The sequence below is a fragment of the Cynocephalus volans genome, chromosome 5 (assembly GCF_027409185.1).
Source record: "Cynocephalus volans isolate mCynVol1 chromosome 5, mCynVol1.pri, whole genome shotgun sequence".
NCBI lineage: Eukaryota > Metazoa > Chordata > Mammalia > Dermoptera > Cynocephalidae > Cynocephalus > Cynocephalus volans.
The window spans coordinates 117,585,216-117,610,802 of record NC_084464.1 but is presented as its reverse complement, the minus strand read 5'-3'; the positions used below and the strand labels follow the sequence as shown (position 1 = coordinate 117,610,802).

The window sequence follows — 25,587 nt, the reverse complement described above, 5'->3', positions numbered from 1 at the left end:
GCTTGAAGCAAATTTGATGTGTGAAGAAATTTGCCACTTCTGGAAATGAGGTTAAAAGAATGCCCAAGTATTTTAACCATCAACTTTCACTAAGCATACTTGTATCTATAAAAATATGTAGTTTTCTAAAAATGTGTTTGCTCAAACTTTATCTAAATGATATTACAGTGGTATATATCATTCCTCAACTTCCTTTTATCCTGGAACAATTAGTTTTACTTCTGTACAGTATTCCATTTTATATCCATATTGTTTATTCTCCTATAATGGACATTTAGGTTGTTTCCAATTTTTCAATGCTAGAGTTCTTCAGTGAATGTTCTTGTAGCATATCTTGAGCACATATAGCATATAGCCTAGAAGTGAAATTGAGTAGTATACAAATATTTAGCTTTACCACATAGTGGCAAATTGCTCTCTAAACTAGTTGTACCAAGTTACATTGCCACTAGTATTCTATAACAGTTCTTGTTTCACATTTTTCCAAGTGCCTGATAATGTGAGAGCTTTTAATTTTGACCAGCCAGAAAAGTGTGAATTGTATTCCATTGTGATTTTATATGTAATATTTCTAATATTCCTCATTATCAGCACAAATAGCTACTGTACTTCTTTTCTTATTTTTATTAATTACTTGGGTTTTTCTTTTCTGTGAACTCCCAATTATATTCTATGCCAATTTTTCTACTGTGTTGTCTTTTTCTTATTGATTATAGGTTTCAATGTAATCTGAATGCTAATTTTCTTCAGGTTTGTGGCTTGTATTTTAATTTTATTTCATGGTAATCTTGTTAGTGCAGAAGTTTTTAATGACAATGTAGTAAATATCATCAATATTTTCCCTTAAGGTTTGTATGTCTTCTTCTTTTTTGTCTTGTCTAAGAAAACTTCCCTAGTCCAATGTCCTCAGGAAGTTTTAAAGTTTGCCTTTTACATTATGTCTTTAATCTTTGTGGAATTATCATGTATGCTATAGGTAGCATTCATTTTTTTTCCCATATGGATTATTAATGGTACCAGCATGATTTATTGAATAATCCATCCTTTCATCACTCATTCATATGTTTGGGTTTCTTTTATTACTTTTTTTTTTTTTTTGGCAGCTGGCTGGTGCAGGGATTGAATCATGGACCTCGGTGTTATCAGCACCATGCTCTAACTAACAGCTAACTGGCCAGTGTGTTTGAGTTTTTTATTATGTTCTTATATTCTATTGACTTATTTCTGCAACAGTAGAAAACATCTATTTCTATTTTTCTATGAATTCATTACATGACCACTTCAGAATGTTTTGATGTCTTCTATGGTTTCAGTTGGACAAACAATAGTTTATGGACATGAGTTTGTCCCCTGATATTGAATCAGTGTGGTAGTCATTAGTGTAGTCTACCAAATGTTTCTGGAAAATGATGGGATTACACTTTCTGCTCTCTTTGCATTTAGGCATGACCATGTGACTTATTTGCCAATGGGTTAATTCCTGAGTAGAAGCTTTAAACAGAAGCTCAAGGCACAAGCCTTGATTTGCCACATTTTCCAATCCTGGCTCAGCAATCATGGAAGCATAGAGACAGAAACTATCCAAATAAGCTAGACATAGACCAGATCTCCAGAAGACTTTTTTTTTTTTTTTTTTTTAATTTTATTTTGTCAATATACATTGTGGCTGATTATTGCTCCCCATCTCCAGAAGACTTTTAATAGACATGCAACTGAGTGAAAAAATAACTCTTTGTTGTCTTAAACCACTGAGATTTTTAGAGTTGTTCATTACTCCAAGATGACTTGGCATTAACTGATATACTTAATGTGATATAATTTACAATTTGATAATTGGGAAAGTGGTAAGCAAATGCAAATACCTTGCATTTGTTAGGGGGTAATATTTATATTTTAATGTCTCTCTTTTCAATATCTTCCCCCCAACCTCCTTCCAATTGTGTCCCTCTTTGTGCACTCATATTCTGCAATACCCATGACCTGTCAATCAAGTTTGAGCTAATGTGATAGCCTTAATTTCCTCTCCCAGCCTGTCTTTCTTCCCTGAAGCCTGCATTTCCTCTCTTAGGGTGTTTAATTTTTAAAGCTGGTATCTGAAAATATCAATGTTTTACCTAAAATCTTTAATGATAATAATCTTTATGGCCTACCGTGAGGAGTCATTTGTGAAAAGCAGGCATTCTCAGCTTCCTATTATTAGATCACATGGGTTCTTACTGACTTGACACACATTTTAGACTGGCCCTGATATTAAAGATCCATAATTCTTTGTTGGGGTTGATCACATTCACAAACTTTTGTGTTCAGCATCTTACTCATATTTCTGGAATGGTAAAGATAAAAGGGTAAAGACAAGAACTGGAGATGGTACTAAGATACTTCCCAGGCTGAAGTATGTTTTTCACATTATCTCTATACCGATAAAAGTTTCCTTTGTATTAATAAATTCCTCCTAAACATGCAAAACTACCTCATATTATGGTGGAGTTGGATATTGATGGAGTTGGGAAAGAAAGGAATTAATGGCTGAAGAACTATATTTTTAATCATTTGCACATTAATGTGAAAAAAATGAATCCTTTGATTGGAATATTTGATTCCTAACACCTAGGTGTTAGGTGAGGCAGTGGACAGTTTGATGGTGATTATGAGTAATTTTAAAGCCTGGAATGCAGCTGGTGTGCGAAGGGATGTGGTAGGGGGTATCAGCCAGATTCCTGCTTTGTCATTGTTTTTGTGAATCCTGGTGTGGGTTGCAGATATCCTGAAATATCATCTCAAGTGTCAAAAGCTACCATTTTTATCCATTAACAGTTTCACTAAAGAATATCAAGTGTCTTTGATGTTAGAATACTTTTTTATCGAGCTTCTTAATCCTTAAAAAATGAATGTTGATTGGCTAATTAAAGTTTATATATCCCTCTTTTTAGGTGGTTCTTTGGAGCAATAAAAAGAGCAGATGCAGAAAGACAGCTCCTATATTCAGAAAATCAGACGGGTGCCTTCCTAATCAGAGAAAGTGAAAGCCAGAAAGGAGCTTTCTCCCTTTCAGGTACGGGCATTGTTTAGTGTGATTCAAGTATGGATTTGAGAATCTGCAGTCATGAACCTGTTGTGTGAACGTGGACATGTTAATTTAAAATTTGCCAGATTTCTTATCTTCGCAATAGCACTAAATTAAATTTACTTACCTACCTCAAGAGTAATATAAAAATTAGCAAAAAAATTATTATCTGTGGCTAGAAGTGTCTATAAACACTTACAAATATATGCACTCTAGATGTAAAATTTTTTTATCTAGCTGCATTTTCTTACTTTCGCATTATAGGATCCTTTTAGGAAAATGATAAGCAAAAAAGTAAAAACTATACTGTTGTCAAAATTGATCTTGCCACAAAACATTTTTTTTCTTTTGTATTTCACTTGTGTTTTGTTAATAGAAAGTGAATTGAAATGCTGAATGCAAATACATTTAATGAATTCAATGACATGTAAAATTTGGCCAAATGTAGTTTTTCAGCAGAGTCAAGTGCATGTGTACACTGTTCCATGAAAAAAGAAGCACAGGGGATCTGAGAAATATCTTTAGGTGTTACAGGTGCTTACATGTATGTCTTTGCTTTCAAATCTGTGTTTTTAGGTGTATGTTGCAATGCTGCAGAATGTTCTTTATTAAAGACTCTATGCTAGTCCACCTCTAAATGTGAGATCCTCTCCTTGCCCTATTCTGATTTCCATACTATTGAGGCCCATCATTTGTATCACCTGCTTTAAGCATGTATTCATGATGTGCCACTGACCTTTTAAATGTTGCTTATACCCAGGGTGATAATCAAAATATTCAATGACTGATATGGGATGGTTATTAGCCACTCAGATTAGATGCCCCACCAGGCTGGGACTTCACATTAGTGCACATCTGTATATACCCAGGTGATACAGTGAATATTTTATATAAGAACATTTTTCTGGTTATGAAAGAAATATAAAAATGTTTATAGAAACAGAATAGCTTAAAGAAGAATAATCTAGAATATCACTCTCTGAAGTGATATTTTTAATATTCAAATAACTTTTCTATCAGGCTTTTTCCTATACTTGAGTTTATTTAAGTGTGTTCCTAACTTAAGTTTATTTTAAGTGTGTTTATTACACATACATACATGCACATTCACACTCCATGCCCATAAAAAAAAATTGAGATCATCTTGTAAATAATAACATACATATATATATTTATGTGTGTATATATGAATGTATTCACACACATATTTGTGTGTGTATGAGTGTGTGTAATATGGATACAGGTTCCATTTTTCTGTCTTGCAGTATCCTGTGAACATTTTTCCATGTCCTTTAATATTCTTCTACACTGTTATCTTTAGAAGGCACATAAATAATGAATTCCCATACAATGGAAAGTTATTTGACCTATTTTGTATTTTGTACAATTTTATTATTTTCAGTTATTTTGCTGCTATAAAATATGATCTAGTGGACATCCTTGTAGATAAACACTTTAATATTTTAAGATTTCCATGAGAATATTATATTCAGAGGAAGAAATTGAATCTTTTTGAAATCTCTGTGCTTAATAAAATGAGCTATAAGAGAGTTCTTTGTTTAAATGCATCCATACTTGTTTATTTGCCTTTGCCAGTATTTATATTTCAAATTAGTAGGCAATTATTTAGTCCAAAGCTATATTAAATGTTTTAGATTAATGTTTTGAAAATATAGAAGAGAGATATTTCCATGAAGAAAACAAACTAAAGTAGAATTGCCTGAGTCATATCCTTGAATAATGCCCAGGCTACAGTGACTGTTCAGAATACTCTCTAAGTAGAATATTATGGAACAAAACAGCTTTATAGGCTTAGAACAAAATTACAAGGATATTAGCTGTTATGTGCTGTGAATACTCTAGAGCTTGCTTATGGATTTAGGAAGCTTTGTAGCCTTGCTTGGAGACTAGCATATCATTATAGATGCGTTTTCAACGAAGTCAAACAATTTAGAGTATTTCAAACAAATTATCTGATTGCTGTGTATTCACTGGGGGACAAAGTAAATGCATACCATTATATTCTACTGAAAGGAAAATTTTCTTATTAGTCAGAGGGAAGCCTATACAGGAGGAAAATGGAAACTTTTGGTTTTCAATGTATCTACATTAAAACAAACAAACAACTCAATTGCTGACTGTTGATTATCATTAAGGCTCTTCAGACATGCCACTCATGGATGTATTTCTTGGTATAGTTGTCTTCTCAATCAGTCAGAATTGATGGTCTTCAATTTTGCTGACTGTTGTGCTGCTCAAGGAAGAGAAATAATATCCCTTTTCTATCTCTGTCTTTCCTACATGAGCTTTCCTTAGAAGTATTGTCTTTATTCCTTGGGCAGCAGTGGTTCGCAGCTGTCAGAGGAGAGCTTCACGAGGAAGTAGGATTTATTGATGCTGGGGCAGGCTCTGAGAAGCAGCAGCCCAAGTTTGGGGTGGGTGCTAATTGGGCTGTTGTGATCCTTGCATGGCTGTTGGCTCTTGTGAGGTCTGAGTAGATCAGAAAAGAGATTTAGGGCCATGACACCTCTCATAATGGCAAGACACTAATTAGCTGTGAATTATAGCCGTGCTTTTGGATATTACATATTATATGTGGTAGCCAGAGAATCTGTCTTCATTAGATGCATGACAGGTAGTTTTATTGGCCCTACTATTATTTGTCATTGGTAGCGAATTGTTTTTCTGATGAAAAATATAAAATTCTGACTGCATGTCAATTGGTTTGTCTGTTTCTTGACTTCAATCTGTTACTTTGAAGGAAATTATTATTGTTATTACCACTAATATTAGTTTGATGTTTGATGTCCTATAAGCATTTATATTATTGTTTAAAGTACACTTTAAGGAAAATGCACTTTGGGGGCTAACACTGAGCTGCAGGTGAGTTTTTCAGAAGAGAATCTTCATCACACATTGTAATTTTACTTTAGGCGACTCTGCATATAAAAGCCTACAGAGTAGTAGAGGAACTTCCAGATTCATCCTCAGTGAAACCCTTTTAAGAGCAAATAATGATAGATTAATGATAGTCGAATAATGACTACATTGAGGACATAAGGCAAAAAGTGTTATTAACAGTATTCAGATTGATGCATCAAGGAGATGACATTATTTTATACATTTGTTTATTTCTTCAACAAATATGCAGAGTGCATACTATGTTCCAGGCCCTCAGCTAGGTGAAGAGCAACTAAGACCAGCAAGGCATACCTAGTCACAGTCCCTGAACTCAGCTGAGAGGAGGATTGTAATACAGTTGTCTTGCTGTGAGACAAGACTGGGCAGGGGCCAAGTCTCCGAAGGGGAGTCAGGGAAGGTTTTACCGAGGAGGGAGTATTTGTATTCTGTATCAATTTGTGTTATAGGTGGCAGTGTGGCAATGATTTTTTCTGGCAAAGACAAGTGCACAGAGTTGAGAGTATATCTGGTGTTTAGGGGAGTGGTGGGAAGGGTGGAGGATAGTGCAGGGGTGTGTGTGTGTGTGTGTGTGTGTGTGTATGACAGTGAGAAGTGGGGGATGGAGGGGGAAAGGGATGGCAGACAGTGAGTGTGGAAAGGAAAGTTGGAGCTACAGTGTTCAGGGCCTTGTATATCACGCTGAGGAATTTGGACCTTATTCTACAGAAGAAAATTTTAGGCAGGAAGTGATTGGTCTGATGTGTGTGTTACATAGTTACCGTTGATGCAGAGGAGAAATGAATAGACAATAGTTTGGAGAGAAGGAGAGGAGCAAACACAGTGGTGGCACTTCATGCTGTCTGAAGTTACAGGTGCAAGAGGAGCTGAGTCTGGCAGCATTCTGCAAAGGGGTGCAATGGGACCCCAACTCAGCTGGCTGCACTGTCTCTGCTCCAGCGCAGGGCATCCCCCAAAGTGACAGGGCCCCTTTGTTGCTCTCCTTTTTTATGGGGCAAGTGTGGGAGTGGCTGTAGGAGTAGGAATAAAAAGACTGCTTTGGGGCTGGCTTGTTAGCTCAGTTGGTCAGAGCATGGTGTTATAATACTAGGGTCGAGTTTGGATCCCCATACCAACCAGCTGCCAGAAAGAAAAAAAGAAAGAAAGACTGCTTTGGTGCTAAGCAGCCTGAGTTTAGATATCAACTGTGTGCAGGGCTCTTTGGAAAGCCCAGCACCTATGGGCTTCAGGTGTCATGGGAAACTGCAGCTCCTCTTGCTCAGAAGAGGAAACCATGGGGCCTGTGGGAAGTTGAGTTCAGGTGCAGCCCTCTTGTTAGGGGTGGTGGTGGTGGTGATACAGGCCTACTGGGTCCTTTGCTGTGTAAGCCAGAAAGAGCTCCCAGGGTTCTTTCCCACTCTGTCCCCTTAGTCTTCACACACATGACATCTCTGAACCAGGAAAGAATTATGAGAAATGAAGAGAAGGGAATGGAGGTGACATACTTCTACAAGATAGAACCAACAGAACTGGTGGCCAATCAGAAATGGGGTAAAATAAGGGTGACCGAAGAGTCTAGGATGGCTGTCAGATCTCTGACTTGAGTGGCTGAAAGACAGTAGTAGTTTAGCCAAATGAGGAATATAGGAGGAGGTGATCTGCAAGGAGAAAGGAGAGGAACCAAGGGAAATAATCTCAGAGATGTTTGAGGCACTTGCAGGTAGATGTACAAGTAGCCATTATCTCTTTCTTTGACCTGTTTTTACTGATTTTGAGCAAAGTACTTTCTATGATAAAATTTCCTGACAGTGAACATGTAGGTCCCACTGAATATGCAGGACATTTTTGGTTTTTATTTTATTTTTTTAGTATGCAGGACTTATAATAATAGTTTGTGATTTCCGTGAAGTCCCTTTTTGAGAATGTAAAATGTGTCTTTCTAGTGACATAACTTAATTTTAAAATAAATATTCTTGAACTTTTAGAACCAAATAAATCTTTTACCCTTCAAAGTAATTTATTACCATTCTCAAAGTATTGCACAAATGGTAGAACTGTCTTTATAGAAAGAATATCACCTTATGTGGTATTCATGTGACATCCGTTAGCTGGGGCAGTTATGTGTTCATCAAGGGCAGCTCTGATATTTGGAAGTGGACAGAGTTATCTGAAGAAACTTCATGAATAATATGGATGACTAACCTGAGTGATACCACAGACTTATAACTCTGTGAGTATTTCTACATGCTTTTAAAATTAATTCTGAAGGCAATTCAAAGAGTACTGAGCATAGCAGTGGCTTCCTTAGGAAAGATACTTATCCTCTCATGTTAACCTTTAACATGCTTCATGTTGAACTTACATATTGAAAGACTCATTTATATTTATGAATGACTCTTCCACTGTGCGCAAAAATGTGCTTCTGAAACTAGATTATAAACTCCTTGAGCAGAAGAAGCATTTTTATTGCTTCTGTTTCATGCTTCCTCTCTAGCTCCATAGTTTCTAGTACAGTTTTGTGAAGAGAATAGACACTCAAACACTCACCTTTATATATTGTAGTCTACAAGGGGCAAAGATAAGCAAGGCCATTGACACTTTCTTAAACCTCTGAAGTCTGGGCCATATAAGATCCCAAATAACCCTCCTGTGTTTCAGACTTATTTTCGAAAGATAACATCACACTTTGACAGGTCAGTTTTTTTCCAGGTAATAAGACTTTTGGAGAGAAGACAGAATTAGAAAAGGATATCACTTGTTAGTGTGACCCTTTATCTCTCTGCCAGGCACAGACTTCAGACTCAAATTCACTTAACACAGACCACTCAGCTACCATCATTTTAAGCTCCTAAACTTCCAAGATCTGCTGACTCATTCTAATCTCACTCTGGCCTGATGGCAAAAGCCTCTACGTTTCATTATCAGTCCCCTGAGCCATCCATTCATTCTTCATTTAAAATTAATGTAGACACCGTGGCCACTAGAGTTTGTAAAAGTCTAATATTATTAAACATGAATGGAAATACAATTGTATATCCTAAGCAAGGGTCAGTATTAAATGACTGAAAAAAAAAATTCTTCCCTGAATTTATTATGCAATGAAATTTCTAGGAATTCTGGGAGCATTTTGATATTGGTTAAAGATGTTTTGCTTTTTAAAAAGTGCACATGCTGCAGAAAGAAAATTTTATGTTAATAACTCCAGTATCTCATATAAAATGTATTAAATTTTAAACATGTTGGTGCCATCTTAGAAAATGCCTTTTAATTAAAGTCATAATTTAGTTGTGTTCAGCTTAATTGCAAATATCATTGACTATAATAGCAAGTGACTTTTTTTTTGTGAGTTATGGTATATGCCGCTTTTTCTTAACATTACTACTGGTAAGTTATATTTCAAGTGTTTTAAATACTCTATAAAATTAAATTAACACTTTACTATTCAGCACATATCTCTGTTTGTGTCACACATGCACACAGATGCACAGGCAAAGAACCTTTTTCTCTAGGGCACTGACTCAGGGAGAAATCTGATGTCTTATTGAAAATCCATGACTAGCATTCTAGAAGTATTCCTTATGAGCCTTGTATTCTGTTTTTTTTCTTTTACTTGTCTGTGAACCCCTCATATTGACTCACCTAATTCTTTCTTCTTGTTTTCCTACCTTGTTTTGCTTATTTAACAACTTTTAACACTTTGTGAAATTTACTTTCTCTCTCTGTCATTCATATATCTATATCTATATATGCCTATGTATAAATTGCAAATATCATGTCATTTTAACTCTAAAGAACTTTAGTATTACCATAGTATGTATGTCCTTGAATAAGGACACTTTCTTACATTACCACAATACCATTATTAAGCCCAGGAAATTTCACACTGATACAATAATATGATCTATAGAGTACATACTCAAATCTCTCCAAATGTCCTTTCTAACTCTTTGTTTATTTATTTGCTTTTTGATACACTAAAGGATTATGTATTGCATTTGGTTATCGTATCTCATTCTTCTCTTTTATCTAGAAGAGTTAAAAGTCTTGAGCAGTCCTGCTTTACAAACCACATAAATTTCTATTTACCTTGACATTTCAGCCTTTCATACGCTTGCTGAAACCAATTTCCAGTCTAATCTTTCATATTACCCTAAGTCAAACTGCTTTCTACAAGATGAACACCAGCTATTGCATGGTTAAGCCTTGCACTTCCTAACCTTTATTTTTACTTTCTTTGAGCAAGGTATTCAGGACTTAGCACAGTGTCTTACGTGTAGAAGCTTTTATTTTTTTTGCTTTTTGTTTTTGATAAATGTTTATGAAGGTTAAATTGTTTTAATAGCATGCTATTTATTTTTTTCCTTGTCTCACCTTGTCTTTGTATAGAAAAGAAATTTTCAAAAATATTAGAAAGAACATTTTGAACTATTTTTTAACCATTCATTTATTCATTGACTCATCCACTCACTCATTCATCATAGAACTTTCATTTGTGTTTATTATGTGGCATAATTATGTAAGCAACTAAATAACTCATGCTATGACAAGCAGAATAATCAAGTTATATGCAAAGTGCTTTAAGAACCCAGAAGAGAGAACGATTAATTTTCTGGAAGAGATTAATAAGGGAGGTGATTACAGGGGAGATGAGACAACAATCAACACTATTCCTAGTAATGAATGACAGTAAATAGAAAATAATGTGCACATAATTTATTTTTCTGTTCAGATAATATCCATTCTTAGGATCCTTTCTTACTTTGAAAAAAATCAGATGATGCCTCTTATATGGGGAATGGAAAATGATTTCTGTGATGCAATTTTGAACCCTTTAACAAATAAAATGGAGATCTGTAAGTTGTTCATCCACTTACCACCAATATTCTTGAATAACTAACAGATGTATTAGATTGTGTATATTATAATTGTGGTCATGATAAATTCAATATGGGTTATATTTTTGGATAGCAAGACAGTGCCAGAACTGAGATTGAGAAATGTCTCTGGTTCTTAAGCCCAGATAACGTATAAATTTAATAATCTCAAACTGGAAAAAAGGGGAAGGATTAAAGGAGTTGAGTAGTGAAAGGCAGAAGGAGGCAAAAAGAAGGAAGAGCATTTGAGAAGGCCTGGTGCTGAGTTTTGGACTGAACAGGAAAGTGACCTCTTGGCTGTGGAGATGAAAGCCGGTGGTCCAGAGAACTCCCAGTTCCTCCCTCTTTCCACTGGCCTTGAGCAATTTAGTCCAGTTTATATCTCAGGTAAATAAAAACTAAATAAATGTTTGCATCTCAAGGCTGCCTGATTCTTTATATTAAATAACGTATTTAAGAAATTTCTTTTTGTAACTCTAAAGTGGCAAAAATGTATTATTAAAAAAATACTGTGAAATTAAGCCTAACTAGTGTATTTCGTATGGTGTTGGTACAAACAGGGACATTTTCTACAATGCTGAATGCTACATGTGTACACTTTATTTTAAAACTAAAACACCATACCAGCTTCTACTTTTCTGCTCCTCGTCTTACAACTGTGGGCCATTGGAAGGCTTTCAGTCAAACATGTGCTCCCTCTTGTGGCACATCAGGAAATAACATGCCATTATGCAACAAAATACGGGAGGTTTTTGTTTTGTTTTGTTTTTAGTTTTCATGACCCATTAATTTATAGGAAGGGGAAAAAGATCTGATGTTAGTTGAAAACAAGTTTATACTTTAAAAAATTTCTAGCAACTTGGGCTATAAATGAAAACACGCCCAACTGGCAGCAGTTTTATATTAATGTCAAAAAATTGACTAAGGGTTAAATTTTCCTAATGATTCAGACATCTAGTTTCTATGTGGTGATAGCTACAAAAAATGTACTCATGATATAAAAAGTAAATGATATAAATATAGCCCAATAATAAATTAGTAGCTCTAATTTTAAACTATATATTTATGATCTATGCATATTAGCTACTTTATAACTATTTATAAGCATTCCATCAATTGTGAAGTCATTTATAATGCATTTTAGAAACATGCTTTGCATGAAGTTCTTAAAAACGTAGGCACAAGAGCTACAAACTGAGAAAGTATTCTGTTGTCTTAAAAGTCTATGCATGTTAGGGACTAAATTTATTTTCCTATTTGTTTCAACAGAGCAGGAACTTTCTTTCAATCCCCACACTCTGCAGAGCTATCTCCTTACCACCTGCAGTTGTTTGTAAAAATGTTTATAAAAAGTAAAATATGGAGAAAGCAAAAGCATAAAAGAAGGAGAAAAGAAAAATTATATTTCTATTTTTATGTATCGTGAGCATCATTTTCTGTATATCTATTACATGTATAAAAGAACTTGTGATTCATTTGCTCATTCATCAAATATTTATTTAGTGCATACTACGTGCTGGTAAGTATTCAGAGGGCTGGGCTACAGTGGCAAACAGGACAGTTTCTGCCTCACAAAGCACACATTCTCGTTGGCAGTAGAGGGGAGATGCCAACTAAATAGAAAAGACATACTCATATAGGAAAGATATCTATGAGGGTACTTCAAAAAGTTCATGGAAAAAAATTCAAGCCAGGCACAGAAAGACAAATACTGCATGTTCTCACTCATAGGTGGAATCTAAAAAAAATAAAATAAGAATGTGGTTCTCATAGAAGTAGAGAGTAGAATAATGGTTACCAGAGGCCAGGAGAGGAAGGGGTGTCGGGGGGGGGAGGGGAGTGGTGGATTAATGGGTACAAAACTATGCTATCTCTCCTAACTGAATCATTGTGCAGTATATGCATGTATTGAAGCAAAACACTGTGCCCCACAGATATGTACAAGTAAATGTTAAAATTAAAAAAAAAAAAAAGATAATGCAAATCTTTCCATGAACTTTTTGAAATACCCTCATATTTATTTGTTGTGATACTCTGGTTTTTACAGGAGTAAACAAATGGTCAAAATCAAGGAAAACACTTTTTTTCTGTACATAATAATAATGCGTTCAAATAGAAAGAGGATTGCTTATCTACATTGGGAATTTCAAAGAAATCTGAAAGCAGAATTTTATGCTAAGATTCTCTTGGTTGGAGACATAATTTCATGAGAGCTTCAACTGGATTCTCTTGTTATTGGAATTGCAGTTTGTGATAATGAACTCTGCAGCTTGCTTGGGTTTGGGTTCTTCCTCTTACTAGCAGTGTGGCTTTGGGCAAGTCACTTAAAACTGAGACTCTCCATGTATCAGTTTCCTTTTCAGTAAAATAGAGATTAAAAATAGTATCAACCTCTTACTAGGGGTGTTTGAATTAAATAATTTAATACATGAAAAGTGCTTAAAACATAGTCTAGCACAAAGTGAGCAATATAACTGTATGCTGTTGTCATTAGCACTCAAACCTGAGCAATAACGAGCCTTTACAGAGCTTGCCCCATGACTAGCTTAGTGTTTAGGGTGTAAGGAACTGTGAAGCTATGATAATTGTTACGTGGGATGCAAGGAAGATGACACTGGGTTTGTTCTTTTCTCTATGAAATCTGTGGTGTAGCTTTAGCCTTTGTTTGTTTGTTTGTTTTGGTAACTTAGATTGCAAAAAATGAGGAAAAGGCAAATTAATGGAGCTGCTGTCAGGGGTCGAAGGAATGCCCAGTGAACAGAGCAGAATCCCAGTGTCAACACATATTACACTATGTATAACCTAACACATTTCCTTGGATGTGCCTTTTTCACAATGATGAGTCTCCAGAATTTTCAGGTTTTGCTATGGGTTGAGTGTGTCTCACAAAGTTTCATGTATTAGAAACTTAATTCCCACTGTGTAAAGGGGGGGGTCATCTTATTATTGTAAATGAAATAGGGAGGCCTTAAAGAGGTGATTAGATTGTGAGTACTCTCATGAATGGATTGATGGCTTTAAAAGGAAAGCAGGTGAGGAGGTTAGCTCTCTCTTGCTCAGCCATTTGCCATGTCCTGATTGCCAGGAGACTGTGCAGGGAGTCCCACCTAGAAGAAAGCCCTTACTGGATGTGTTCCCTGGATTTTGGACTTCTCAGCCTCTGAACTATAACAAATATTGTTTTCTTATGAATTACCCAGTTTCAAGTATTCTGTTAGAAGCAAGACAAATATACTAATACAGGTTTCACCTAAATGTTTACATTTGTGTCTCAGTTTCCTCTTTCAAAAAAGACCACAGAGATCATAATTTCTTTTTATCACATCTGAATGTTACAATAACTATATTTCTGTAAAGCCACTTGCTAGAATATTAGAATTAGAGAACTTGAACTGGAGAGATCACTCAGTAAAAACATTCTTCTCATAACAGAAGGAATTGGAAGCCAGTTTGGGTAAATTACTTGTCTAAGGCAACACAACTAGGTGTGAGCATATGCTAGCTCTAAAATTGGATCTTTGACATCTTTTAAATATTATTCAGAAGCCACACTGCTTTCTTTAAAATGTCCTGTATTAATCGCTTTTTGCCTCTAAATTTCTGGTTTACTCAATTTACAGGAATGCCACTGGTTGGCTTGGTTGGGCTTTGTCTGGGGTAGGCAGGCCTAGGCTCATATCCATGTGTCTTTTATTCTGTGAGTTGTACCAAAGGAGCTGCCACTATCTAGGGCATGGCACCCTCATGGTAGAGAGCAGATTAGTGGCGAGAGCCAAACCATTCAAACCATTAACGCTTCTGCTAGGATGTACCACATGTCGTGGTTGCCCCACTCCATTAACCAAAGCAAGTCACGGGACCACTTCCTAAGTCAGCGAGATGGGGAAGGATATTCTATCTATGAGAAGTCATGTCAAAAGCCAAGAGAGAATGAGTTATTGACTGCATGTTTCATATAAATAATTCCAGACATAAATACCTACTCACAAAAAAGTAGCCTCAAATAATTTTTACCCCTACAAAAGTGAAACTTTACTATATTGAAAATTTGGCTATATAAAATACATGTTTGGTATAAGCATTTAACATTCTAGTAATAATGATTTTGTTGCTTCTTAGAAGATAGTATTGATACTTTCTTCTTTATCTTTATTTTTCTCTTTATCTCAATAATTTCACTCTATATTGGAAATCACAAACCCTGGGCATCTGCTGTGTGAACCTCAGTTTCATCACCTGTAAAACAGTTATGTCATCAGCCCTGTATACCTTATTGGCTGGTTAGAATAAGGGTACTATTCACTGGGTGCTTACTGTGTGCTAGGCATTGCCATGAACTTCTTTACATGTGTCAACATATTTAATTTTCACAGCACTGTCGAGTAGGTTCTATTATCACTACCAATTTACAGATGGAGAAATTGAGGCATGGAGAAGTTAAAGGAACTTGTCCAAGGTCACACAGCTAAAAGGAAAGAATCTGAGACTTACAGCCAGGCAATCCGATTCAGAGCTTGTGTGGACAGCCAGTCTACCATACAATAAAAAAGAGTATATGAAAATGCGTTATAACTCTAATAAAGAAATATAAGATAGAGGTATCATTTATTATTCTTTTAAAATATAAACATTGCAGCATCTGAATACTTAAAAGCATTACTAAAAACCTTAGTTGCAGTGTTTCATCTCTGCCCCTGTCTCTATCACTCTTATTAGAAAAGAGTGATATTATCTCTTCTATTCACTGAAAGGGAAGAGAAGCCACCCAAGGAGAGACCATGAAAGGGACAGGCTTAGTGGGGTCATCTGTGTGGGGTTTTGGAAGTAAGTAACAGTAGTTACCATGCCTGGAATATTGGCCCTGATTTAGGCATATTTATTATAATCTTTGCAATGACTCCACAGGGAATGTTTGTTCTGCTTTACAGATGAGGAAGAAGGCTTACAGACGATGAGTAAGTTGCTGTGCCAGTAAGTAGCTGAGCTTATTTCCAACCCAGCTCTCCCTGAGACCAAATACAGGCTCTTTCCCACCACACTGCCTCTCAAGGAAAAGGCTCAGGATGAACTCATTATAACCAAGTGGTGTTCCATCCATAGATCCTTAAGGGTTCGTTTATCAAAGCTTTCTTAAACTGTGATAGAAAAATATTCTGTGAGTTTCCAGGGAAGACCTCTAAAGTATGACCAGATTGGTACGTCAAAACAAATTTGTTTCAAAACGTAGGTAAAATATATTTATTGGGCTTAGCAAATTCATAGTAGGATTAGATGCTGGTCATGTGATTTAAAGTTTAATTTAGCAGCTGTTAGAGAGTTTTTATCTTGGACTTTGAGGGGGAACAGAGACACAGATATAGGGTCTTTCAATTGGAAATATAGGAAAAAACAAGAGGAGTAAACATCAGAACTCACAAGACAGACCATGTTCTGCTTGGGTCTTAATTCTGTAGATTTGTTATTCAGGCATTCATTTGTGCATCTACCTATTGATCAAACATGTGCCCAAAACCCTGTTTTCTCTTGTTGGGCCAATAGGTTGCAGAGTTTAAGACCTCAAGCCATCCAGATTTCAGTCTCAGGTCTGTCAATATCTGAGTGACCATGAACAAATTAGTTAAACCTTCTTAATTTCATTTTTCCACATCAGAGCTGCTGTGAGAACTCAGAGAGAATGTGCGTAAAGCTGTTGGCACCATGTTTGACCTAGAATGAAAGCTCAATAAATATAGAGTCACAAAGATGATGATGATGATGATAATGTGACAGTTTTGTATTAGGTACTAGGATAATAAAGAAATGTAGATATGGTCACCATAATCGAAGGGCTCAGAGTTCAGTAGGAGAGGTACAGTGTAAATATATAGGAGCAATACTGAGGAATGAATTCAATGACAGAGATAGACATACAGTGGGATACTAAGGACTGAGTGAGCTGCTCTGCTTGCTTAGAGGCTTAAGAAAGGAGATGCCTGAGCTGGGCCCTGAAAAATGAATTATTCTGTAATATATAAATAGTATGGCATTCTAGTTAGTGTTAACAGTTTGTGCAAATGTATAGAGACAGAAAACAGAATAGTACATTCAGGAAGCTACAAATAAGGGTTTAAACCTTGAGGATAGTGTGCAGCAGAGAACTCTGTAAAAGGACCTCAACTTTAGGCAGTGGGGAAGCACCTGAGGAGCTTTAAGGAAGAGCTTTAAGTAACAAGTTCCGATTTAGGTTTTAGAAAGACTACTCTGGTGACTGTGCAAGATGGATGGTGACGCTGGAGACAGGGAAAGCAGCATATGAGCGTACTGAGACACTCCAGGAAAGAGAAACCGAGGGGCCACTCAACAAGGTGGGGAGGTGCCGTTCACTGAGATAGAGAATTCAAGCTGGGGAGGAAACTTGGAGAATAAGACAATGCGGATTAAATTTTTGACTTGTTTCATTTGAGGTGCCTGCAGGGATCTGTAAGATACGAGTGAGGGTGGCATTGCAGAGGGACTGGAGAGTCATCACAAATTCCTTATAGCATTGGAAGGTGAACATCCACAACAATTCCAAGAATGGGTTGTGAGAGATTATATGAAGTCCCCAGTCAGAACCAATATTGAAGCAGATGGAGGGGGAGGAGCCTGAGAGGTCATAAGATGAAGAAAAGTGGAATCAAGATTAGCTGGAGTAAAATAATAAAAGGAAGGGAATGCTCAACCTACTATTTCCCTTTAGGAGGGTCAGTTGCAGAAATAGACTTTACCCACAGCATTATCATTATCTCATTATTAAGTTTACTTGCTCTTAGAGCCATGAGCAGCACTTTGTGATAGCTGCCTAAAAATACTGCTGGTCGACAACAGACGGAGATCATGTAGGGATTAAGAGTGTGGGCTTCAGAGTCTCACTGCCTGGTTTTGAACCATAGCACTGATATTTACCTTCTGTGTATCCTGTGACAAATTACTTAATTTTTCCATACATATTAATTTCCACCTCTGTAAAATGGTAAAAATAATGTTCACATCCCATAGGGTTGTTATAAGGATTAAATAAAATATTACATAGAAAAGCATTTAGGACAGGGCTTGCTTAAGATGACTGCTCAATAAAAATCCAATAGCTTTTATTATTATGCATAAAGAATGCTACCTTTTGTACAGAAAGATGGAGCTGTTGGCCCACCTTGCATTGGAATGTGGACTTTGAACTGTTTTTCTGGGCATAATGATGGATTGTACTGAGTAATTCACAGTTGTTCACCTGGTTCACCCCGGAATGGCTAAAAGTCATTATGAAGATTGTTGGCCAGCCTTTGAAGTGCAGGCTGTGACTGGGAGGTGGTTTGTCTTTATGTGAAGTGTTTACCTGAGTATGACCTGAACTGCATTTGCACCAAGCTATGACAAACAAAACTAAATCTAAACAGAGCTTGCCCTGTGAAACTGAATTAGTCACGTTTCTCCAGAGAAACAGAACTAATAAGTTTTACACACACACATAGACACACACACACAGGCACACAAGGTCACTTCATAAAATTCATGGTAAAATGAAATTAGAAGATAATACAAATCTTTCCATGAACTTTTTGAAGACCCCTTGTATGTGTGTGTGTACATGTATGAGATTTATTTTATTATGGGAATTGGCTCACATGATTATGGATGCTGAGTAGTCCCATGATATGACTTCTGCCAGGTGGAGACCCAGAAAAGCCGGTGGTGGTGTAATTATTCAGGCTGAGTCCAAAGGCCTTCAATCTAGGGGAGATGACAGTGTGAGTCCTGGAATCCAAAGGACTGAGAACCAAGATTTCTGGTGTTCAAGGGCAGGAGATGATGGATATCACAGCTCAAGGAAAAAGAGAGCAAATTCACCCACATAGATGAGGGCAGATCTTCTTTACTGTTTCTAATGCTAATTTCTTCTGGAAACACCCTCACAGACAGATCCAGAAGTAATGTTTTACCAGCTATATGATCATCTCTTAGCCTGGTCAAGTTGGTACATAAAATTAACTATTGTAGTAACTTTTGTCTAATACTTGCCCAAAATAAACAGCAGGAACGTCTGATATCACGTGTCCTCATTCAATAGGATGAAATTTCCAAGAGTAAGAGCTCTCTGCTTTTGGAAACAGTAATGAACAATTAGCAAATTACCAGTAGTTGTCTTGCATATATAAAAACAAGGTGAAAAAAATGGAAGGAGACAATATTCTGCTATGAAAATAAATTAGCTAATAGACAGAAACACTATTTTGTGCTTTCAAAGGAGATGAAAATTGACTTCAGGTATTTTAATTACCATACATTACATTTCTTCATGACTCTCTTGTTCACTCTGTTTTATGTGTCCACTAGTTACTGAGACTGGGTGGGGGAAAAAAAAGGAAAGGAGAAATTCAGGCCCAAGTGTTCCTTCATTATAAAGAAGGCTTTCTGAGAGTTTTGGGAGAGTTTTGAGAGGGAAGGGAAGGATGGCATTCAGAAAGCTTTGAAACATACAGCATCCTACACTGAAATTAAATTGTACCTTTTTGCTTTCAATCAGGAAACAGAAAATAAGTGGTTAATGGTTTCTGCTCTTCCTACTGTCATTCATGACACCCTAGATGGCTAGACTTGGATTCCAGCCCTGAAAAAACTGTTTATTTTAGTTGTAGGCTTTGTTTTTCCTCATCAGTAAAAGTAAAAGATGAGAAGCATTCTGATTTTAAGCATAAAGTTCAAAGACAAATGAGTTTATGGGGTCTTCAGATAAGAATACCACGTATCATACTAAACAGTGTCTTGAGCAAAATGTATTTAGGTGATTAATTTTTATATTCTCTAAAAAAGCTGGAAGCATTACATGTATATTCTTATTTTAAAGGCAGTATACCTTTATTACAGTTGGTTTGGAAAGCAGAGAGAGTAAAACATCCACAAATCTGTCAATCTGACACAATTATTTTCATGTTGGCAAATTTAATCATCTTTACCCATATGCAATTATGATTTCCACAAGGAAGCTCAGCTGGATTCCTTTAGCAGTAAAAGGCTCCAGGACACATGAGCTGCCAGAGGTATCCTCATGTTTGCAATTATGATATTCCCCTAATTTTGTGTCCCACTTATTTTACTTAATTCATTATATATATTTTTTCTTATTGCTAGAGAATTTTTACAGTCATACAGTTTTTACAATTAACTCAATTTTCAGCTTCACTACAATTTAATAGTCATTTAATCCTATGAAAATGCTGCAGTGAACATCCTTATGCATATTGCTTTTTCTCTTTTAGTTGATGAATTGTGTTGCTTTAGTTTCCCATACAAAAGCTTTTATTGAATTTCATGTTGGAAATTGGCCCACACTAATAGATATTTTAAGAACCAGTCTTTTGCAATATATTGATGTAAATAATAAGTAGATTATAGCTGCTTTTGTCACACAAAAAAGTGACTATGTAAGATAATAGTTAATGTTAATCTGCTTCACTATAGTAACCATTTTACTATCTTTATGTATCCCATAACATCATGTGGTAGACCTCAAATATACCCAATAACATTTATTTAAGAAAAGAGAGTGTTAATGATGATATCAATTATTACATTTTCTGTGTTTTCTTTAGGAGGACTTATGTGAGAAATGTCTCTCTTATTTTAATACCAGAAATAGTTGTGTGTGTGTGTGTATGTGTGCGCGTGTGTGTGCACGCAATGTGGGTCGGGGGGAGAAAGAGAGAAATGCTTTATAATATTTTCTTCAGGGAATCAGGTAACTGAATGTTGCCCTCTTTACTGTGAGCTGCTGGCTGCTGGACAGGCATGGAGCCAAAGCTTTGGCTCAAATTTCACGAACATGGATGGGCACCTGATGGTTCCTGCGTGAAGCATACTAGCCTTGTTCCTAGGCATTGTCCTTTCCTTTACCTTTTGCCCCAATTACTTCATCCACTTATTCTAAGTTTTATTTTATTTTGAGGTATTTTGTAATTTATGCAAGCTTTTGAACCTTTCTGGAATGAGTCAGGGATATAACTAAATAAATGTATGTAAATGTTTGGATTATTTCCTGAGGGTAAGTTTTGGAAAGTAGAAGCACTGGCTCTCATGTCACATTATATGTTAGCCCAGTGAAAGGTTTTTTTTTGCAGGAAACTGAGATAATATAATACAAGTATGTTAATTCCTGGTGATTTATTGCAGTTATAATGCCAAATGAGGAGTTAGAGTCCTGAGAGGAATAAAGAGCCAAGTTGTTTCTTGGAGCTTTTTTCTGCAATGTCAGATGCTGAAAGTGCTATTTTCATGTGAAATTGTGGTAGACAGTTTTCAATTAAATAAGGTGACAAAATATTGAATGTTACAATTATGTATTGTTAAAGAGGTACTCACTCATCTATTTGACATACCAGATATATAAATTATAAATTTGACATGCTGTTCTGAAGATTTAGAAGCCAGCTTGGATGGGGGAGGTTGACCTATTTCTGTAAGGGTTAGACTATAGGGGTCTTGAGAGTAAGAAAAACATTTTTCTAAAAACTGTGATAAGCATTTGAACAGATATATGGCTCAGGCTTGTGGTTTCTGTGTTATAGACTATGGAAAAGATGGTTGATTTTTGCTTGCAAGGGTTACTGATTGTTGCCTCTGACTATAAAGTAACATCAGTTGGATTGCTAGACAAGAGATGATCCTGAAAGACCCCAGGATGTACCCTCAAACAGCTTTTTTAGTAAGCTTTTTTTCGAGTCAACTAGCATAGATATTTTCCTAGAGGATCTTCACCTAACTTGGTCTACCAGTTTGATAGTAAACTGGCCAATGTCTACAGCACACTGAGTATTCTTGGCTGGGAGCCAGGTGCTGTTCAGGACCCACAAGCTGAGTTACGTGCATAAACAGAGTCAGTTCTGTTTGTTTCCTTTGGTCTTAGTGGATTTCTTTTTCCCAGAAAAGGAGAGAACAACTCTTCTACATGATGCCATTTCAATATTTTAAGACTGATATACATTCTCCTGTCAGAACTACTAATACTGGAATCCTACTCTATTAGTTATAGAACAGAAATGAGAGTAAAATGAGCATGTGTCTTGAATTCTGTTTTAATGGGGGATACAACATAATTTGATTAAATGTTACTCACTTATTGGTGTAGAACTACCTTCGTGTGATTTCTGAGGCAGTGGTAGAGGGTGAATCATCATGGTTGTCTTTGTAATAGTTGTGAAAAGTACAAACAGACCCTCCAAAGACAACCCATCAACAGGAGTTTACAAGGGCAGAAGTTCTGTCGTGCAGAATTAATAGCAATTTCTTCACTTAATATGTTTGGTAGCTACTCTGTTACATAGCCATTATTGCACAAAGAGTGGAAAATGTTACTCTGAAAGTGCCTCTCTTTTGTTGGCAATGCTATTTGATAATACTGATATTGTAATAAGGTACTCACACACCACACATTTTTATCATCCTTTGTGAACAATGACACTCGAGCTATCCCTGTGGGGGTATATAGATAAGATCATTATTCTCATTTTCTAGATAAGGAAACTGAAATGAAATTCCTTGCCTAAGGTCAAAGAACAAATCACTGGCAGAATAAGATTAGGGCAGTGAGTTCTTGATTTTCAATCCTTTGCTCAATCAACGAAGTCATATTGTTTTACTCAGTATGGGAACAGATTATTATCAGTCAGTAGGAATAAGGCTATGCCCAGATGACACCAGAAGACCAGCTGAAAAATGAAAATCTGCTCAATCAACCATTCGTTTGTCTATAAAATACTAAACTATTTGTTATACTGATATTCACTAAGCCGACTAGGTGTCTTTGTGTCTTGCAGACACAGCCTCTAAATTTATGTTTATGTTGTATTCAAAAGTTAGTTTCTGGAGGTTCTGTCTTTTCTAATTTTGAAATATCTTTGATTTCATAATTATTTATCATGTCTTAAATAATATGGTACCGGAATGATAGAGCTGGGACAGAGTTCTTTGAAAGTGCTTTATGATAAAACCACACCTTTACGTACCGGCAGACAAAGCCTTTCCTACCAGCTGAGATAACGTAAAGACTTGCTATTAGGAGAAAGCCGGGCTTCTATATCTGGCACCAACCATGTATAAATGCATTAGGACCTGACAAATAGCTTAAATCATCAAACCCCATTTGACCACATGGCTCTCCCCAGAATCAGATTCTTTGTGTCTGAAGGTGGCCAGATAGCCAGGTGACCTGTGGTATAGTCCAGATAGAAGTTAATGTGCAGAAACAGCTGAATTCTTTCAACTTTCAACAGACCTTTATTGTATTTCTCATACATTCTTACCTACATCTCTGCAATATATCCTAATTCTTGGACATGTTCTGGTAGATTAATCAGTTGACAGGTGAAACATTTCCCCCTAGGTCAAATAGCACAAATGAGAGTAAAGGTGTAAACTCTGGATCCCTAGTTTTTCAGCTCAATTCAATCATGATGCTACTGACTTTGTTGATGGATGATCCTATTATGTTTTATACTTAACCTTATATTTTTTGCAGCTGAACTACTAAAATGCTTAACTAATCTGCACTCATAGCAATTCACAGTAAGAATGGCACAAGCATTATCATTTGCTTATAGTCTGTAGGATTTGGAATAGGTTTGGTTCAATAATAAAGTTCACAAAAAAACAGAAAAGGAATAGAAAAGTCATTTCTCTCTAGTTCTAAGATCCTTGTATTCAATCTTCATTATGAATGGCAATTTGCAAGTGTGTGGACTCACTACTAACAAAATCAGTTTTAATAAACAGTTATGTATTTTGTGTTTGATTACTCATGAGTATATGTAATATTAAAAGTGCCTTCATCCTGACTACAGTGTGTTGAATTTCCCTGATGCAGATTCTGTGGTCTAGTTTCTAAATAACATATAACTTTCAGTCTTGTTCAGATTGAAAACTTGAATGAACCACATGTAAATGCCCCTGATCAGTTAGAGATGGAATAATTATTTCTGCTTTATGTTTCAAAAATTAAACAGCTAGATATTGACTTGAATGACTGTACTCCAATAGTACTTATATCCTGAGGCTAAGTTTGTTTTCTTCCCTTTTGAAATAAGATTCCAGGAAAGCCTTGTTACTCTTGAAAGTATTTGCATAATTACCTATTTAATTTTGCAGCAGACATTTCAGAAATTTATATCTCACTTCAAATCCAAGAGTTAATGGCACCATTTATTCATCCAGTAGATGTTTATGTTAGATGTGTTTCTGTGCCAAGTTCTGACTAGGTATTGGATCAATACAGCAGAGCCCCTGCCCTCACGGAAATGCCTCTACTGTTATAAATATCTACACAATTAAATAGGGTTACGTGACAGAAAGGAGGAATTGGTGTCGGTAGGGAAGGCTGGTCTGAGCATTTAAACTGAGACCTGGAGGAAGGGGTCAGCTTCTAGAAGATTCAGAGGAAAATCATTCAAGTGGGGTTCAAAGGCTCCAGGGTAAGAATTACTTAAGTTTTGTGAAAAGACTACAAAAGAGATCAGAATTCAGAGAGAGAAAGCAACACTCATCAGAAATGTTTGAACACTAACGTGGAATCAGTTTGAAATTTGGAGATTTTTTTAAAAGCCTACTCTTTTATTTTAATGATGAGGAAATTAAGGCTAGCAAGATTAACATGCTTTTGGTCATATACTAGTTAAACTGTAAACTAGGTCTCCCTTCTCCCAGTCTATTGCTTTTTCTATTAAGCAAAATTATTCCTATTGTGATTGAAAACTCCAGATATATTGGCAAGGATTGGTTTTTATAGTTGTGAGTTTAAACCTGTATGTACAAAGTTCTGGCAAACATTTATTTAGGCTTTCTTTATAATCAATAGCAATTGCCAAAGCCATATCAATCATTGTGATTGGCATCTCTTATTAAGAAAATCACAAGGAGTACTTTAACCATTCAGTCATCTATTGACTTTAGTCTCTGGCTTAGAAACCATTAGATCTTTTGTGACGCATTAAAAAGGAATTCACAAATTTGTCCTTAATTTGCACATTGTCTGCTTCAATTTGGAACCAGAAGATCACCCATCTTATTTTATTTAAAAGGGGGGATTTTTTTTATTGCTTCTCATCATTTCTAGTTACAGACTTATTGGCTTGCTAGACATCTCAGCTATAACTTATGCATTTTTCTTTTTGATAAATGGGAAGGCTTAAATTTTCAGGCCAATTATTTATATAAATTGTAGGTATATTTTATATTTAGCTACCCTTCTACTTCTAATATATTTATTATTTTGCAGAGAAAAGAATTGGGGCTAATGTGATATTGTTTACAGCTGTCTTCAATTTTTTGTTAGCCTTTTAATCCATATACAAGAATCTATTAAGAAGGTAAGCTCTAGATCTTAACAACAGCCCACTATTTGCTGATGATTATACAGGGCAATTAACATTGCTCCAAGATTCAGTCAGTGGGAATGGTAACTAGACATATCAGAGTACAAGGATGTATTCTAGATATTTAAAAAATTGTAATTTAGGAAACATATCGTTTTTGGAGGAGCTTAATGTACTCTCGCCCTCTGTATTTTAATGCAAAAAACTGAATGCAGATAAAATAATTTTATTGTCATGAACTGGAGGTATCTTATTAGAAAACTGTATCTATTATCTTAAACCTGCTGAGTTAGAGAGAATCTTAGAATCACAAGGCCCCAAGTTTGTATCCTGGTTGTACCACTTTCTCACTTTTATGTGTAACAAAATGGGCCTA

The 25,587-nt window shown here is 35.9% G+C and overlaps 1 protein-coding gene across 1 annotated transcript in view; it reads left to right on the top strand.

Moving 5' to 3' along the window:
* The window catches only part of FRK (fyn related Src family tyrosine kinase), a 109,804-nt gene that overhangs the window by 57,680 nt on the left and 26,537 nt on the right, over positions 1-25,587 (top strand). The window contains exon 2 of the mRNA XM_063098353.1: positions 2,931-3,052. Within this exon, the coding sequence (XP_062954423.1) occupies positions 2,931-3,052 (122 nt within the window). The remainder of the gene's footprint in view (positions 1-2,930; positions 3,053-25,587) is intronic.